The sequence below is a fragment of the Alligator sinensis genome, unplaced genomic scaffold, assembly GCF_000455745.1.
Source record: "Alligator sinensis unplaced genomic scaffold, ASM45574v1 scaffold47_2, whole genome shotgun sequence".
In the NCBI taxonomy this organism is placed as follows: Eukaryota; Metazoa; Chordata; order Crocodylia; family Alligatoridae; genus Alligator; species Alligator sinensis.
In genome coordinates this window covers 1,859,046-1,877,603 of record NW_005842150.1, presented here as the reverse complement: position 1 = coordinate 1,877,603, position 18,558 = coordinate 1,859,046, and the positions used below count along the sequence as shown (strand labels likewise).

General features: G+C 41.9%; 1 protein-coding gene across 2 annotated transcripts in view; it reads left to right on the top strand.

Annotated features, from left to right (window-relative positions):
• The window catches only part of UNC79 (unc-79 homolog, NALCN channel complex subunit), a 180,364-nt gene that overhangs the window by 80,689 nt on the left and 81,117 nt on the right, over positions 1-18,558 (top strand). The window contains exons 27-31 of one of the 2 annotated variants that reach the window (XM_025206315.1): positions 4,112-4,398; positions 7,757-7,939; positions 8,737-8,899; positions 14,733-14,882; positions 16,533-17,759. In XM_025206315.1, the coding sequence (XP_025062100.1) occupies positions 4,112-4,398; positions 7,757-7,939; positions 8,737-8,899; positions 14,733-14,882; positions 16,533-17,759 (2,010 nt within the window). The remainder of the gene's footprint in view (positions 1-4,111; positions 4,399-7,756; positions 7,940-8,736; positions 8,900-14,732; positions 14,883-16,532; positions 17,760-18,558) is intronic. The other variant, XM_006025493.2, reaches the window with a different exon arrangement.

Genomic DNA, 18,558 nt, shown 5'->3' with positions numbered 1-18,558 from the left:
TCCCCCCTCCCCCCACCCCCCAGATATGCTATTAGGTGAGGAACTGTACCTGCCTGGCTCCTATGACAAACTGCTCTGTTTCCCATGGCAAAGACTCCTGGGAAGGGATGGGGAGAGGCTGACTTCTGCCCTTGTTGTCCCCCCTAGTTATACTACTGACACATTCAGTTCTAGGCTTCTATTTTTCACTTGTATGGAAAAATCACATAGCACTTCGGAGATAAAAACACTAGGATTGTACAGGAAATCACTATCATCATCACCATATTTCTCTCTAAAAGCTTCTGATTGAGAATTATGCCCTCTTGACAGAAAGTATTTGATAGAATGATATCCTTGCTATAAAATTCTATGGAAAGATTATCACTCTAATTTTAATTCTACAAGTTTAAAGGTAGTCAAAATGCTTTCATGTGTGCATTTTTGATGAAATATTGTTTCTGTAACAAAAAAAAATATACATGGAAAATTTTCATGTTGATCAAAATTTCTGGCTTTTTTTCAATGAAAGGCTGGAAACCAAGTGTTTTTTTTCTTTTGAAGGAGGTAATTGTGTCATCTTAATTCTGCTTCAAAACAGCTTTCTATTTTATCTTTGGTTTTGGCCTAAGACTCAGTATAATAATCAGTGGGCATATTAATATAGGCTGTTAGTACTAATTAAAATTAATGATGGAATCAGTACTTTGTTGTTAAGTACCTTTTCTTTTGGTACAATCAACAAGGGCATTTTTAACTTTCTTCATCACTGATCATACATGAAATAAGGGATGTGCATTTTAATTATGCAGCATATACTTATTTGAATTTCTGCTTAAAGAGAACATGTAGGAATTAGGGCTGTGTGAAACAGCACCCTTTCGTTTTGACTTCTGGTTCACTGTTTTGAAGGGACAGTGTTTTGTTTTGTCATTTAGTATTGAAGTACTGTTTCATTTCGTTTTGTCAAAACTGTTTTGCTGTTTCGCCTTTTCACCCATAGGCTATAATGGAGAATCATGAAGATGCCTATAACTTTATAATTTCTTGGCCAATTCAGATGAAAATTGCAGGGATAGTAGCCTCATGGAGCTCAGCCTGGCAGTGGGAGGCATTGGGAGAGCCCGTGGCGGAGCCGCTCAGAGTGCATCCCTGGCCAGTGGCTCTCCCCCACTTCCTGCCACCAGGCTAAACTCTGTGGGGCTGGCAGAGCCTCTTGGAGCACCTTTCAAAACGTTTCAAGTTTCAAAGCAGCCCAGTGGGGGGAGGCAGGGGAGAGCTAGGGCTGCCCTCTGAGCGGCTCCGCCAGCCCCATGGAGCTCAGCCCAGCAGTGGGAAGTGGAGCACAGCCCTGGCTCTCCCCTGCCTCCTGCCGCTGGGCTGAGCTCTGTGGGGCTGGCGGAGTCACTCAGAGCACAGCCCTGGCTCTCCCCCACCTCCTGCCACCAGGCTGCTTCAAAACTCTAAATGTTTCAAAACTTTCAAAATATTTCGAGTGCCCTCATTTCATTTTGAAGCTGTTTTGAAGCATTTTGTTTCATTTCAATTTCGCTGTTTCTAGCTTGAAATGCATCAAAACAGCTTCAAAATGAAACACTCATCAAAATTTTTCACAGCCTTAGTAGGAATTATAGACCCTAAAATGTTTTAAGTCATCATGTGTCTTTGCTAGTATTTATAAAAAGAGCCTCCTTTCAGCTTCAGGAACTGATATTTGGTCTCTATAGATCTCAAGGGATGTGTCTACACATTCATTAATGTGTCGTAATTACAGTACATTAAGTTTACTACTTGTAATGACAGGTACTAACTTAATGTGCTGTAATTGGTGCTACTGCGCATTAGCATAAATGAATTTTTTTTTTGTGATGTTAATGTGCAGTAGAGTAAATCTACTGCACATTAGTGCATTAGCACAATAGCACAGGTTTTGTCCACTGCGCTAATGTGCAGCAGAATTAGTCTACTGCTGTTGAAGTGTCTTGTGTAGAAAAGTACTTATTTTCAGGGTTAACACTCAGGGATAAATGGAAGCTGATCCTTCAGAAGCCAAATAAATGGACACTAGCAGGTTAGAATTCAAAAGGATTAAACAAACTCTGTACATAAGAATATCACTGAAAGCATGTTAAATTATGAAAATGGAAAGAATGTTATAAATTACTATTTCTGCTTTTTGTTGCTTATTTACTTGTTATGCTTGTTCAGCTTGGACAATGAGACTCAGCCGACTCAGTCTCTATCTTGATCCTAGACAGCTTTTCTTCCAGATGACCATGGTCTGACCCAATAGATTCCTGTTTGGGTTGTGAGCACTGCAAAAAAATGATCATATCTAAACCTGTATAATTAAAAAAATGAAAAGATTCGTATTATATACTAGCTTTCAAAAACCTCTTATTTATAATACCTACAGTTTGACTTCCATTACCTGGAAACATCCCTGCAAGACATGCTGTTTAGGCTGTTATTTAACAGCATGAAAGATAGCTACAGGCTCTTCATTCCTTTGGAAGATGGAGCTTGCCAGAGCAAAATTCATAGATTCATAGATGTAGGGTCAGAAGGGACCTTGTAGATCTTCTAGTCCTACCCCCTGCCGTGGGCAGGAGAGAAAACTGGGCTCAAATGACCCCAGCCAGGTAAACATCGAGCCCCCTCTTAAAGACCCCCAGGGTAAAAGCCATCACCACTTCCCTTGGAAGTTGGTTCCAGATCCTAGCCGCCCTGACTGTGAAGTAATGCCTTCTAATGTCTAGTCTAAACCTACTCTCTAGCAGCTTATGGCTGTTATTCCTTGTTACTCCGGGAGGTGCTTGGGGGAACAAGGTTTCTCCCAGTCCCCACTGGTCCCCTCTAGTAAGTTTATAGATGGCCACCAGGTCCCCCCTTATCCTTCTTTTGTGAAGGCTGAACAGGTTCAGGTCCCGTAGCCTCTTCTCATAGGGTCTGCCCTGCTGTCCCCGGATCATGCGAGCGGCCCTCCTTTGGACCCTCTCAATGCTGTCCACATCCCTCCTGAAGTGTGACGCCCAGAACTGGATGCAGTACGTCAGCTGTGGCCTGACCAGTGTCGCATAGAGGGGGAGGATCACCTCCTGGCCCTGCTTGTGATGCATCTGTGGATGCAGGACAAGGTACGGTTAGCCCTACTGACCGTGTTCTCACATTGTCGGCTCATGTTCATCTTGGAGTCAATAATGACTCCAAGATCTCTTTCTGCCACTGTGCTTTTGAGGAGGGAGTTCCCCAGCCAATAGGTATGCTGCTGGTTCCTACTGCCCAAGTGCAGCACCCTGCACTTGTCAGTATTGAATCCCATCCTATTTTCATTTGCCCATCCCTGTAACCTGTCCAGGTCCTGCCGTAATCTGTCCTTCCCTTCTAGTGTGCCCACCTCACCCCAAATCTTGGTGTTGTCTGCGAATTTAAACAGTCTGCTCTTCCCCCATAGTCCAAGTCGCTAATAAAGAAATTGAACAGTGCGAGCCCAAGGACTGAACCCTGGGGGACCCCGCTGCCCACTTCCCTCCAGGTCGATTAAAATGCCACAATTTGGTCACGTAAATTCCCTGTTCTCATGTGGAGAGAAGCATGCATCATGAATGCTAGAAGGAAAAATCTTTCATTCTTGACCTGATATGGGTTGATCAAATGCAAAATTTTGCTTCTTTCACATTCCCAATTACTTTTGAGCATTGCCCTCAGCTGATGTATTTTGGCTCTGTTCCATTGATGTCAGTGGATTGACATTAAATTATATCACCTGAGTACCACAGAATATGATTGTTCTTTCCCACACAAGTGGAAGCAGGCCTTACATTACTGAACTCAAAGGTGGTATATGAGGAGTGACAGGACAGTCCTACCCATAAGGTCTGAGATGTTTGAGGAATTGAAAGTCTTTGCCTATCCAACTGAACAGAGAGTTAATTTCAAATACCAACGTATTCTTTGATTTTTACAACTGAGGCAACAGTAAATACTGCTCTCTAAAAAGGCAGCTCCTATTAATTTTATGTGTACATACTTTGGGAGAAGTGGAATCAATCTTTGGGAAAGAAGCCTCCAGCCTGATTCACCACTACCTTGTGCCATGATCATTTACACCATATCTTTCTTGTGCTGACAGGACAGCCCTCCCCAGAGAATGATAATACAATAAAGGACCTACTTCCAGAAGATGCTGGGATTGATCATCAGACTGTCCACCAGCTGATTACTGTGCTGATGAAGTTTATGGCAAAGGATGAGAGTAGTGCTGAGTCAGACATCAGCAGTGCGAAAGCCTTCAACACAGTCAAGCGTCATCTGTATGTCTTGCTTGGCTATGATCAACAGGAAGGATGCTTCATGATTGCACCTCAGAAAATGCGCATTTCAACTTGTTTTAATGCATTTATCGCTGGAATAGCACAAGTAGGTGTGATTTATTCTCATTATAGACAGGTGAAGCAAATACCTCACCCAGCCAGGTACCATTGGCTAAAATTATGACTGAGTGTCTGGTAATTCAAATTAATACTCCCTCCCATGTAATAAATGGATGAACTGGAGAGACAGAAAATTAAAGATGTTTGATTACACTTCTGAATGCTCAGCCCCGTTATATAAAATGCCTTCTCTAGTGCTGTTGCTATGGAGAAAGAAAGATTTGAAAGCACAGAAGCTGCAAGTTAAAACTCCTGGGTCCTGGGCCATTTTGTACCATAAGGTTGTGTATAACATTGGCTTCCCCACACTTTACTTTCTTCACCTTCAAAATGGGAATGGCAATAATTTTCCATGAGGCTTGAGAGGCTTCATAAATTTACATGGCTAAACCACTTTGAGATACTGAACATAAAGGGGACTCAGGTTAGGGACAGTCTATTTCAGTTCCTGTCTTTAACATTAAAAGATACTTGCTTATGGCTTTTTTGGTAGTTGTGATAAATGTGATATAAGTGTGCCTTTTACATGGAATTCCATGGGCTATTTGATGTAGTGCTGGCATATACCTACAAGAAGAAAAGCTTATGGAAGTTTGTCAGAAATGACATTTGTGTAACACCTAACTCAGAAATTCTTTATTTCCCCTGTCAGTGCTACAAATGATTGGAATGGAGGAATCTAATGGTTTCTGAATTTTATCTTTCAGATGTTGTTAGAATATGCAGCTTGAGAAAATATTATTTCCAAAGATTATTATTAATATTTAACTTCCTACACCAGAGTATTCATATCTATATTTATGAATATTCATATCAATATTTCAATACCAGAATTGATATTGAAATCTTATTGTATTCAAGTTACCTTTATGTAAATTACAATCATTTTGGTGTTAGTCCACCCGGTGGCAGTGTTGTACAGTTCTCTTTGGAGGGAATAATGTAGCCTAGGTGATCCTTGATAATACTAGCAAAGATCACACTGTAAATTAGAATTGATTTGTTCTCAGGTTGTATGATTTTATACCCAGTCTGAACAACACTTGTAAAAAAAGTGGCTCTATTAGTCTTAAAGTCTCTCTGGATTACAGAATATAGTTCATTGAGGCATGTTGTAACATGGCTTGTTCTTGTTGGACCCAGGGATCAGACTCCAGGACTATATATATAACATCCTGAATACATGGGTGGAGAAATAAAGTGAATTTCATTACCTGTACTCATGGGGTGCATCCCCATGAACGGGAATTTGTTTTCCCCAGGGACAACCAGCAGCAGCACACATGTGTGCAAGCTCTCTGGCACATGGCAAGTTGCTCTGGGTGAGGTAGGGGAGGCTGGGGCCTGCACCTGGACTGACCCCCACAAGCCTTATCTGGGGTTGTGAGGGCCTCCTCGGGCTCCAGCGGTGGTGATCTGGCCATGTAGAGCCTGGCCGGCAGGCAGAGCATGGGTCTGGCTGGCTAGGCTCTGGTTTCAGGCGGCACATGCTGTCGCCAAGCGCACCCCTCTCTTTTTTGTGGCACAGGTTTTTTTGACACTGGAATCTGCCGGTGTAAAAAACCCCCCACGGTACTGCAAATTAGCAGTGTGGCAAATACCTGCATGTGTGGTGCGTGTAGTTTGTGGCATCACAGATGGGTCTGTGGCACTGCAAACCGCACATGTGCCCATGTCTGGATGTGCCCATAGAGTATAAGTGCTGGGGCAACAGAGAAATAAAGACTTGAACATGAAACCTCACAGCAAAAGGCCTAATCAGTCAGCCCTGAAAACTCAGACAGGAGGAAAGGCACTTTGTGCCTGAAAGCTTGTCCAGTATCTCTTCCAATTACAGTTAGTCCAATAAAAGTTGTCACACAAGCAAGCACAAAAACAAACCCTTGCCTCATGTATATTTCCTGGAATGTCACTGCTACAATGACACTCTGACCCTACTATATCATTAACCATTTCTCAGAAATGCTTGCTGCTGTAAAATCACATAACATAGGACATTTGTGTTGGACAACTAATCATGAGAGGCATATTTAAAAAAATCCCTGGTTGGCAAGTCTGAATTGCAGTGTATGTAAGGACTGGCCTTAATACAAAATATATTGTGCTGAAATATCACTATATTAAAGCACAATTTGATCATTTCAGCACAAACGGGACCAATCTATGCTATATGTCTGTTAAGTAATCATGTATAAGATAGATCTGTATTTACAAGCATAGGATTTAGCTCTCAATCTCCTTCCTGAGAGGTCTAAGGCTTTCCCTGGATGGTTTCTTATTCACTGAAAAAGGTAACTTTGTGTCTGAAAGCTTGTCCAACATCCCTCCCAACAATACAGTTGTCCTAATAAAAGATATAATTAAAAATCATTGCCTCTCATTAATGTCATGGTTAGTTTTCTGAGGAAATTCTCAAAAGCACTAATGTGACTTCAGAGCCTACATTCATTTTTCAAAAGTGACTCAGAAGTCAATGGATTTTGAATAATATAAATACTGTGATTTTTAAATTTTTGTTGAAACAGAGCGCATCTACATGAGATGCTACGTTGCCATAGTGATGAGCTATGGCATAGCTTGTCCCTATGACGACGTAGTGTCGGCAGGCACTAACTGTGATGCTGCAGCTACTGCACAGTGAGGTTGGAAATGACCCTTGTGCTGCTGGGACTGCACAGTACTGGGAGGTACTGCATAGCCATTTAGTACTTGCAGCAAATATTAAATGACTGCCCAGTACCAACTGTGCAGTGGGGCACACATGTAGACATGCACATAGCCTATTACAGGAATAAAATGTGCTCATATCTTTCAGTACTAGGGCACTGTTTAGGAGATAAATTTCTAAAACTTCTGTTGTTTACCATTCCACAATTGTTATTTGTATGGTTTTGTGCTCCACCAAATGATTTTTTAATCTCAGCGCTCAGTACAAGACATGATTTTTCCACTTCAACCACTTTTTGTGCAACCCCTGCTGATGATAATGGTTGTAACTAAAGATAGAATTTGATCCACATCCTAGAACACTATTGTGCTATACATACCTTGCCCCGGCAACTTAACTGGTGATATATGAAAAGTTTTCCAAGTGTGTTCTGAAATGGTAAATAGCAAAGTGACAGCATTGTCACAAATGACTCAACAACAGAATACTACATAAAGAGCTAACCAAGTGGCAAGTTTTCTGAAAGTTTCCCAGTTGGTTGTGAGAATTCCCTGTATGTGCCTATTTCTCTTTACTTGAGCAATATCAAAACTGCTGCTAGATAGTTTGGCTATTAATATGCGTGGGCTTGATTTTCATTTTGGTGAACTGAATTCTAAATTAATATTCCTTTCAGGTCATGGATTATAATATTAACCTGGGAAAACATCTCCTTCCATTAGTGGTTCAAGTGCTGAAGTACTGCACTTGTCCACAACTAAGACATTACTTCCAGCAGCCTCCTCGCTGTTCCCTTTGGTCTCTTAAGCCTCATATTAGGCAGATGTGGTTAAAAGCATTGCTGGTCATCCTTTACAAGGTTAGTTGTCGTAACAGAATACTATCACCCTTAAATTCACACACTTTTTTTTAAGTTTCTTCTTTCATTTTGTATACTGTGTGCATTTAACTTCAGTTTGTGTGTGTCAGCGTCACTGTTTCCACTGTCCAGCAATCAGCAACATTTTCAGATTGCAGGTCAGAATGACCCAGCTCAGGTCAGAGGTATTTACATGGGTCTTCCTTAAGAGCATGGTGTAAAACTACACATGCTGGAAGGAGGAGGGGGAAGTTAGGAACATATGTAGTATGTTAAAAGTTTTTAAATTGGCTGAATTTAAAATTACTAAATTTGTTTGGATGATGCTCTGAGATGAACTGTAAGGAATATAATCTCAGTGTAGTGTTTACATACTTGAGCTGAGATTGGACATATGGAACTTGATTCTTATGGTTAGATCTGACATAAGTAAAAATGGAGATGTTAGAAATACAACTGATCTGAACAATGAACTAGCAGATATTTTGCAAACAGGTCTCATGACCTCATGAAGTTTTTTTAACAGGTGGGTTTACCATATAAAAACCAGACAAATAATATATTGCATTGTTCTTATAGGGGAGTCCCTTGGAAAGTCTTTTGTAGACACCATTCTTTTATAATCCATTGTTTACAAAGGTGAATAATATTCTTGCCTTCTCCTGTGTATTAAGACATACATAAGGGCTACAATATGACCACATTATTGCTTTTTTTCTCGCTTATTGATTACATATTTATTCAAGAGGAAAAATTAGTTTTTAAGACTATATTTCTTTCTTTCATTCATTAACCAGTATCCCTACAGAGACTGTGAAGTCAGCAAGATTGTCCTGCATCTGATCCACATAACAGTCAACACTCTCAATGCACAGTACCACAGCTGCAAACCTCATGCAACTGCAGGGCCTCTGTACAGTGACAACAGTAATATAAGTCGATACAGTGAAAAGGAAAAAGGTATTTTAAGCATTTTAGTTTCTATATTAGCCAATGATTTTATTAATTAAGTCTTGGGTGATATTGTTGTCATTAATTAAAAAGAAATACAGGGTAGACCAACAAGAATAGGAGTCAGTCTTCTGGGTTCTCTTCATGGGATTTGACCTTTCTATGCCACCGTCCACCAATTATGCAGTGATGCAAGGCTAGTATGAATATTAGTGTTTGAAAAGTAGTCTGTGTTATCCCAGAATAGGAACCAAAGCAATTGCAAAGTTTACTGTATATATAATATACAGTGCAACTGAACATATAATATACCATATATACATTTATTCTAAGTCAATTTGGCCAAGTGTTACTATCTTTTAGCAAATTTGCTGATCTGATTTGGACCTTCCTTTTCAAACACACTTTCTGGTGTGCAGTAATCTATTCTTCCTGAAGATGAAAAATACAGGATGATAAATTTGTCTCCGGTTCACATTTATTTGACTTTTCTGCCCCACGTTTATCTGGTGTCACTTTAATTAAAATGAAAGTCTACAAGACTTTCAGGATAGGCTATCTCTAAGGAATTAAAGAAGCCTCAAGAGGAGATTCTGTTTCTTCAGATGGCCCTGGACTTGCTTCACTGACTATTTGTCAGTCTGAGGTTGTGACTGGAAAGCAGTAAGGAGAAGTGGAAGCATTCACAGACTGTAAAATGAAGTCAAGGTTCTGGATTGACATTAGAAGTCTCCCGAAAAAAGACTTCTTCAAGGAGCATTTAGATACTTGTGGCAGCATAGTCTGGAGGAATAAGCAGCATGTTACCTCTAAATTGTAATCTTCTCTGCCCCACACATTCACTGTGTGGTCTTGGATTGCCCTTCCATCTGTTTCACTGTGTTTAAAATCAAGAGAATAATATTTATGTAACCCTTCTGCTGAGCACCTGTCAGCAGCAACAAGGGCCAGGTTCAATTTTGGGGTACTAAATGTATTTTACCTTGGCTCGAGCCCCCACCCAGACTGCCTGGTAAACACTAAATGAATCACTAGGGTGTCCAGTAAAACCAACTACCCTTCCCTCACAGGTAGTGTAAATGCAAAATCCAAATTTATCACAAAGAATAAAGAAAAAAACAAAAGTAAACACTAACTATAATTTTAAAACAGTATAAACTACAAAACAAAGTTTATAGGTGGCACTCTTTTTGGGAGGCTTTATCCACACCCAGGCAGTCTGGGACTTGGGACTCCCTAATGGGTAGCTCCAGCGGCCTGCACCCCTACACCTGCCCTTCAGCAATGGGCTGGAGAGGGAGTCCCACACTGGAAAGTCCTACAAGCTGCCCCATGGGTCCACTGTGCCATAGGAAGCTGCTAGAGACCATAGGTCCTTCTGCATTGGACAGGCCCCCTGTTGCTCCCTGCAAAGCTGTAATGCTGATCTCCACTTCCATTTGGTGGCTTTGAGGAGTTAGCTGCAGCTTTTGTCAGCATATCACACCTCCAAAGTTTCTAGTCCTAATCTCAGCTCTGCTGCAGCAGAAACTGCAACAGAACTCAAAGAAAAGCCAGCTGAACAGCAACAGAGCCTGAAGTGCAATCAGCACCAACCACGCTGCTTGGTCAGGACACAGAGCTACCAAAGCAACAATATGTGCCAGGCCCAGACATGCAGCAAATGTACAGGAGGGCTCAGCAATACAGCCGTGCTGAGACACAAAAACTGTAAAGCAATAAAAGGGAGACTCAGGCCTGTCCTGCACCTGGGCCTCAGCATACAACAAAAGAGCACCAGGCCTACGTGGCTGCAGCCTGGACATTTAGTCTTAGCTATGCTGCTAGGCTGAGACTTAACAGTTGTGAAACAACAAAAAGGGGGCCAGTCCTACTTTGGCTTTGGCCTGAACTACAACTAGCACTGAACTACACTGCTTGGTTGGGGCATAAATTGCAAAAGGGACAAAAGAAGGCTCAGGCCTATTTCGCTGGGCCTGGACTGGGTGACAAAAAGCCATGTAGGTGTATGCAGCACTGAGGCCTGGATAAACAACAAGAAGTGCCAGGGGTTCACTCGGGCCCAAATCTGCCAGCTGAAAATGTGGTGGGGTTTAGCCCCACACAGGTGGGCTGAAATGCAACAGGTGTGAAACAGCAAACAGGGCCCAGGCTTATGGCAGCAGCCTGGGCATCCAGTCTCAGCTATACCGCCATGCTGAGACACTGCAGTCGCCAATGCAGGGGCCAGCAGCTGCCAGGACCCTGTTCCTTGTCAGTCTGCATTAGGGAATAGTACACTCATGACATCATCTCACTCAATGTCTACATGGCTTTTCCGCCACCCTGGGAGAGTGCAGTCTGTATATTAATGGACTTGTTTAGCCCAGCAGTATGATTAATTTAGTGGGCCTCAACCTTTTTATGTCCCATCAGAAAATGTGAGCTCTTAAGTTTTAGTTCATTTTTTGAATATGGAAAAAATAACAGAGCAGTTCTTCTGCTGCAAAAGAACTCAAAGACCACAACAGGTCAGACTTGTTTTAAATACTCTGGATTCCCATTTGAAACCTCTGGTTGTGTCTAGACGAACAAGGGCATGCATTTTGTGGCACCACAAACCTCTTTGTGGGGAACATTAAAATGTGCCCTGCGCTGCAAATTTGCATTATAGGGCCAAAATTTGCTACAGGGAAATCCCAGTAGCAAAAAAAAAGTACCAAGAAAAAATGCGGTGCAGCTCATGCAACAGGAGCATGCACAGGTGGGCGGGCAGGGACAGAGCACTGCTGCCTCCCAGGAGTAAGAATGGGGGCAGGCAAGGGCAATGGCGCCTCTCTGTGGGCCATGCAGGCGCTGCCCAGCCAGCCAGACACAGGGGGGGAGAAGCTTCCCTCGTGCCGCTGCTTCCCACCACCCCGTGCTGCCACCACTCTGCTCACTTTTTAGTAAGTGTACCCTCCCCTGCCCCTGGATCCGTATCCAGCCGCGTGCCACCCCCCGGCCCCCAGGGGTACACTTACTAAAAACGTCCAGCTGCCAGGAGTACACTTACTAAAAAAGGTTGAAAAGCCCTGCTCTAGGGAGACACTCTGGCTGCTGGCCACAGAATCTCCACTCCAGTTGTACCCTGGTTCCTCGAGCATGCTGGGAGCTGGGATGAGCTGGGCATGGGCAGTTTGCCCAAAGTGGGACAACTTGTCCCTTCACAAAGTGTGTGTGCAGGGGTGTGCACTGCAGCAAAATGTACCAGCACAAATTTGTGCCCCTACTATTTTTGCCATTGCAAGTGCACACCCCTGCTCATCTGGATCTAGCCTCTGGGTTTATCTTGCAAATCACGTTTACATACCTAACAGTGCTCTAACATTGTGTGGCACCCCACGGCACTGTTGAAAGCATTTCAAGATGCCCCAGGGTGCCATAGGCAGACAAGGTTCCTTGGGTGAATTTGATATCTTTTATTAGACCAACCCAAATAGTTGGAGAATAGTTATTAAGCAAGCTTTCGGGTTCAAAAACCCTTCGTCAGGCTAAGGAAGTTTCAGCAGTTGGTGTGTGCTCTTCCTGGATGGAATGAAAAGTAAAGAAGCCAGGGGCTGGGCTGGGGAGGCAGTTGCCAAGCAGATTGTAATGTGTCAAAAATCCAATGTCTATATTTAGTCCCTGATCTCTAGTATCCAGGAGGTTGATGAAATGGAGCTCATAGGCTCGTCTCTGGGAAGTGTTGTGTAAGTTTCCCTTGAGGATCAGGACTGAGAGATTGGAGAGAGAGTGGCCCTCCTGTGAGATATGTGCCCCCACCGGTAATTGGGTATTTCTGTCTTTGATAGATGTCCAGTGTGCTTTCATTCTGGTGCCAGGGTGCCATGGCACTCTGTTTGAAAGTCATTGGATTAATCCTTTCTCAGTCAGGAAGAGCCCTTATGCAATAGATGTATTTGTCTGGCATTCAACATTTCTGCTTCTCTAGGCTGTGCCAGTCATGACAGGTGTACTGACTTCAGTGAAACTACCAACGTATGCCAGCAGTGGGTCTGACCATAGCCAATTACTTTGCACAATGAGTACTGTGAGAAACAGCATTAATTGCTTATAAAAACCCACAAAACATTCTTTGCTTTTAGGAACTTAGGAAGCAGGATGGGGAGTGACCTCCTGGTCCCTTCCTTGCAGGCAACCATATCATTTCATAATGTATCTAGTTTAATATTGATATCATTTGGGTTTGTTGCCCTTGTTGCTATTAGAAGGCTGTTCCAGTACTATGCTCCTCTGCTAGGAGCATAGTATTTTAAAATAGCATTTTAAAAAAAATGTCCAATCTAAATTTATTCAAGCACAGTTTAAATCCACTTGTTCTTGGGTCAGCATTTTCCTTTAACTTAAATAGCTCTTCTCCCTCGCTGATGTTTATCTCTGTAATGTATTTACAGAGAGCAGTCATATCTTCTCCCAGCCTTCATTTTTTAGGCTAAACAGGTCAAGCTTTTTTGGTCTCTTCTCTTAATATGGGCATGGATACTCATACAGCTTACTGTAGTGTCAAACAGGCAAGACTGTACTGTATGTCAACTGCTCCATGGTAACTGCTCATGTGCACACTCTTATTCTAGGATAAGTGGCTGCTAACCCATGGCCATGTCTACACAAGATACTAAATGTACAGTAGACTAACTCTACTGCACATTAGCACATCATGGCAAATTAGTCTACTGCACATTAAGGTCACTAAAAGACTGTGCACTGGTGTTACTGTGCAGTAGTGCTGATTACAGTGCATTTAGTTAGTACCTGTTATTACAGGTACTAAACTCAATGCACAGTAACCACAGCTCATCAGTGCATGTGTAGACATGCCCGATGGCAGGTTAGTCTTCAGTGAAAGAGAATGAAGTCATCACAGTGTAATTTTCATTTACCTCAGGGTAAAGCATGCAGTTAACTGCAGTACCTGACACACATTAAAGCCCCTCCTGCTTTTACTCCATGATTAGTTTTTCATATACCTTTATCCATAGATTCTCCATTCCTATGATCAGCCTAATAACACTTCCCTATATCTACTGGAAATACTTCAACTGATGCATCATAGGATCACATTTGCCTTTTTTAAGGCTGTGTCACATAAGTGGTTCATATTTATCCTGTGCTTGACAAATACACCCAAGTGTTTCTCCCTCTTTGTCGCTTCCTACTGAGAAACTCCATCTTATTACAGAAATTAACAGCATGCCCTTGTGCTTTGTACTAAATTTATTTCCCTTTCTATTACTCCAGACCTCAAGGTCACCCAGTTCTTCCTTTTTGATATTCTGAAATTTCTCCATATTGATGATGTTCTAAATTTTGTTTCATCCACAGATTTCATTAGTATACTCCTGCTCTTTGTGCTTAGGTCACTAATGAAAATATTCCTTGAAGAACACCACTCATAACCTTTGTCCAGTCCCGTAGTTCCCCTTTCAGCACAATAATTGTCTCCCCTTTAGCTGGTTCTTTACCAACCTTATAATCCTTCTATTAATCCCCATCTTCTCCAGTTTAGTTAATAATATTCAGTGTGGCACCAGGTTACAAACTTTATTGAAGTCCAGATAGACTGCATCTAAAGAATCAGTTACCTTATGAAAGAGAGTTATCATTTTGGCCATGTATGAATGAGCTCCTTTCTGGGTACTGAATTTTATTCCAGTTACCTTCAGATCTTTTCATTTAGGATGTAAAATATACTTCGAATGGTATTCCTGGGGTACATCTTTCTTTACAAACTTGTTTTGCTAAGGATTTGTCTCATAGCCTCTGTTTCATGCTGAAGACAATATATTTTCTTGGACTGATAATAATTTTCTTTCCCAAACAGAGGAAGACAGTGTCTTTGACGAATCTGATATTCATGACACACCAACTGGACCCTGCAATAAAGAGTCTCAAACTTTCTTTGCAAGACTGAAAAGAATTGGTGGCAGCAAAATGGTGAAATATCAACCAGTTGAGATGAATGCCCAGAGAAGTATGAAATTTTTATCAAAGTAAATTTGTGAAGAAATGTGATAATCTGCTGCCTATTTTGTGCTTAATTTGCACCTGTTTTGTTACACTGTGTAATTGAAATGCAGATGATTCTCCCAGTTGATTTTCAGAAAGCAGGAGCTTACTGCTTTCAAGAAATTAAACTCCTTTAAAGCATCTTAGGTTGGGCACCTGAAAATGAAGTTAAAATTTGGATAGAACAGGCTTTTGAAACTTTGCTACGGCAAATTAATTCTAATTTTCCTGCACCACCAGTGGCTGAACTCAAATTGGTTATTACACTTTTCTGTTGAAAGCCTTTTTTATTTATTTTTAATAGAAATTGTCTTTTCAGTGAAACAGAATTTTTTGGTGAAAAATTGCATTGTTGTAAAAAATAATTTGGCTTTTCATAGCTGAAAACCAAACAGACAAAGTCAGTTATTGTTTCCCACAAACTGAAAAATATTAAGTTTTTGAGCTTTGGGTTTTAAGTGAAAAAATCACAAAATGTAAAAGTTCAAAGAAAACTGAAAAATGTTGCTTTCCATGGAGAAAGCTCCATTTTCTGACAGCTCTAAGATTGATCTTTCTCTCTGCTTGGGCATTCAGCTTCATTGGCAGAGTGATTCAGAATACACCAACAATAGTGTATGGGGTCTCTGGGCACTACCAAAATAGAAAACAATAATCAAGTTTTAAAAACTCTTCAAGGGTATGTATCTGTACAACAAAATTAAAGTAAGTTGTAGCAGAGGGAGGTGTACTCAGGCTGGTTTTGATTCTAGCTGACATGAGCAATAGTAGCAATGAAGACACAGTAGCATAGTCTAGCAACCACACTATGCACCCAAGGTCCCTTTGTTCTCTGGTTATTACCATATGCTGAACCATTTCTTCATTGCTGTTGTTACCTACACTAGTTTAGGAAAAGACAGCATGGGTGCTAGAGCCACACCTCTGTCTTGTTGTGCAGACATACCCTTCAACGTTTCTAAAGTGGTTTTTCTGTAATGTATTTGGCAAATGCAGGATCCATGACAGCATGGTGTAAAGATTTTGGTGATTTCTGTGTGGAATGACTTATTAAAGCAGGGGTTGGTAATCTATGGCTGATAGGCCACATACGGCTTGACAAGAGATTTTTATCCAGCCTACCATGCACAGCTTGTTGATATATCTGACTGTTAGTAGCAGCCATGTGTTGTCTAGTGGTGGGACAGCTCTGGCCTGCTTCAGAACCAAACTGTGTTGATTTGGCACAGTGCTTCTGAAAGGTTACCAACCCCTGTGCTAAAGCATTTGTGGCTTCACCGCTCATGTTTTGCAGCCATCCTTAACAGACGTCAAGAAAACTTTTTAGCCCACTAACTTTTATTTAATATATATGACCAAATTAACCCTTTCAACTGTACATCTGTTTGAAGTTGAGAATTTGGGTTCAAAACCCAATGGTTTGTGTAATTTAATTGGGGTTATGGCTTTTTGGTTGTCTGTTACAATGATTTTTGTAGCATGGCTCTTAGGTAAAAACAAATCGCAGATGATTTTGACCAAAGATTTAACACAGAGTTTGTTACTATGAGATGAAGACATGATTGTTGCCCCAAATCTCCAATAAAATAGTACTAGCTTTTTCTGTTTTAATCAGGTGAAATAGAGCTGGCTGAATATAGAGAAACGGGGGCCTTACAAGACAGCATTCTCCGCTGTGTGAGAGAAGAAAGCATTCAGAAAAAAAAACTGCGCTCTCTAAAACAAAAATCTCTTGATATAGGGAATGCAGACTCCCTGTTGTTTACATTAGATGAACATCGTAGGAAATCCTGCATAGACCGGTGTGACTTAGATAAGCCTCCAGCCAGTGCTCCTTACATCATGCATAGACAGAATGATTATGGACGACCCAGACAGAATTCTTCAACCAGGACTGAGAACACAGAGACTCAAGAAAATCCTCTTGCCATGGAAAGTTTCCAGGAAACAAGGAGACCTGTAATACCAGAAGTGAGGTTAAACTGCATGGAAACCTATGAAGTGAAAGTGGATTCTCCAGTGAAATCTTCTGTTTCTAAAGAGGACTTAGATCTGATAGATTTGTCCTCTGACTCCACATCGGGGCCTGAAAAGCATTCGGTACTTTCCACTTCAGACAGTGACTCTTTAGTCTTTGAACCACTTCCTCCCCTTAGAATAGTGGAGAGTGATGAAGAAGAAGAAGAAGCAACAAACAAGATAAATGATGGGGTTTCTGGCAAAATTGCTGTGTCACCTCCTTCAACTCCTGTTAATGTCTCTGTACTCAGCCTCAGCATAACTCCCCTGGTGCAGTTCAGCATTGAGGATTGTACTAAAGACTTTACTTCTAAGGATGTGAGCAATAATGCTTCATTAGGAAAAGAGGAAATCCCTTCCACAGCTTCCAAAGATCAAAAGGACTTTGAAGAGCTAGCTAAGCCAGAGGAACTTCAAGAGATGTCCTGTGGGAGCCCGCTAACACTTAAGCAAAAGCGAGACCTACTGCAAAAGTCATTTGCTGTTCCAGAAATGTCCCTTGATGATAACTCTGAGCTCAACATAGATGAAATTAAGCCTAGTGGAGCAGTTCCAAGTTCAAATGTAAAATCTGTCCTTATTAAGGTTCCAGAAGACTTGGAAAACCAAACAGAAACTGATAAACCTGACACCAACACAGAGTCTGACACAGAACAAAATATAGAACAGAAACAGGAGGAGGAAGCTGAGGAGTCAGAATTTAAGATTCAGATTGTTCCCAGGCAGAGAAAACAAAGGAAGATTGCTGTGAGTGCTATCCAGAGAGAGTACCTTGACATTTCCTTCAACATCCTAGACAAGCTGGGAGAACAGAAGGAGGCAGGTGAGCACAACCAGTAACTAAAACAAAGATGTTATTGGATTCCACAATTTGTGATTATGTACCTGATCATTTAGTCCTGTATATATGCCAGAGACCTCATTGCATACAGTTGTACCCTTCCAAAGCATCTGTTCTTCAATGAATTTGCATATAGAACATACTGGAATCCGTTAGGACTGTAGTTTGCATACACACCATGTCTGACTAGTAGCTTGTTGAAAAGGCGTGCTATACTTCCACCACAAAAGTTACTGGGTTTGATATAGGAGTTAGTGGGAGAGATTCTAATGGCCTGTACTGTTCTGGAAATCAGAGCAGTCAGTTGTCAATTTTGGCCTTAAAATCTACTAATTGAGTCTGCATTCACTCTGCTTGTGTGGAGTGTTCTTATAGCTTGTTTTCTCTAGGCAGAAACTGGTAGAAGCCAAACAAGATATCTAGTCTGGAGCAGGGGTGAGAATCCCTGGCTCGTGGACCAGTTCTGGCCCATGTGATTCAGACTGTGGAGCTCTCTAAGGGTCCAGAAATTTGGTGAGGGCAGTGGAGGGAGCAGTGGCAATTAAGGCTGCCACCAGAGCTATCCCTTGTGGGGGGGGGAGGGTGGCAAATCAGGGTGACTGCCCCAGACCCTGTGCTTTGGGGGGCCCATGGACAATGCTCTACAGGCCCCGCGGACAGCACCATTGGCACATGCTGAAGGTGCCATGACTCCATGCGGTCACCGCATGACGCCGGCTTCGCGCTCCAGCTGCTTGCCATCCCCCCCCCTCCCCCCCACTCTGCACTGTGGCTGCTTGCC